At 63.5% G+C, this 293-nt stretch overlaps 1 protein-coding gene across 1 annotated transcript in view; it reads left to right on the forward strand.

Annotated features, from left to right (window-relative positions):
- The first annotated feature begins 31 nt into the window (after positions 1 to 31).
- Positions 32 to 293, forward strand: part of LOC104161136 (pyrroline-5-carboxylate reductase 2-like) — a 2,647-nt gene continuing 2,385 nt past the window's right edge. Inside the window, exon 1 of the mRNA XM_009699467.1 lies at positions 32 to 212. Within this exon, the coding sequence (XP_009697769.1) occupies positions 36 to 212 (177 nt within the window). The 5' untranslated portion in view covers positions 32 to 35. The remainder of the gene's footprint in view (positions 213 to 293) is intronic.

Genomic DNA, 293 nt, shown 5'->3' on the forward strand with positions numbered 1-293 from the left:
ACAGCGGTCCCATTTTTCCCCAACTGCTGCAGAAAATGGGCGTGAACTTCACGGTGAGCAACAAGGACACCGTGAAGAGCAGCGATGTCCTCTTCCTGGCCGTGAAGCCCCCCATCATCCCCTTCATCCTGGAGGAAGTGGGCCCGGACATCGAGGCCCGCCACATCGTGGTCTCCTGTGCGGCCGGTGTCACCATCAGCTCCATCGAGAAGGTGAGGAGTGGGTGGGCTGAGGACCCCGCCTGGGGCTGGGCTGGGGCCTGCGGCCTGGCAGAGCTGTGCCACAGTGGACAC

This window comes from Cariama cristata, unplaced genomic scaffold (genome assembly GCF_000690535.1).
Source record: "Cariama cristata isolate BGI_N322 unplaced genomic scaffold, ASM69053v1 scaffold40540, whole genome shotgun sequence".
Lineage (NCBI taxonomy): Eukaryota > Metazoa > Chordata > Aves > Cariamiformes > Cariamidae > Cariama > Cariama cristata.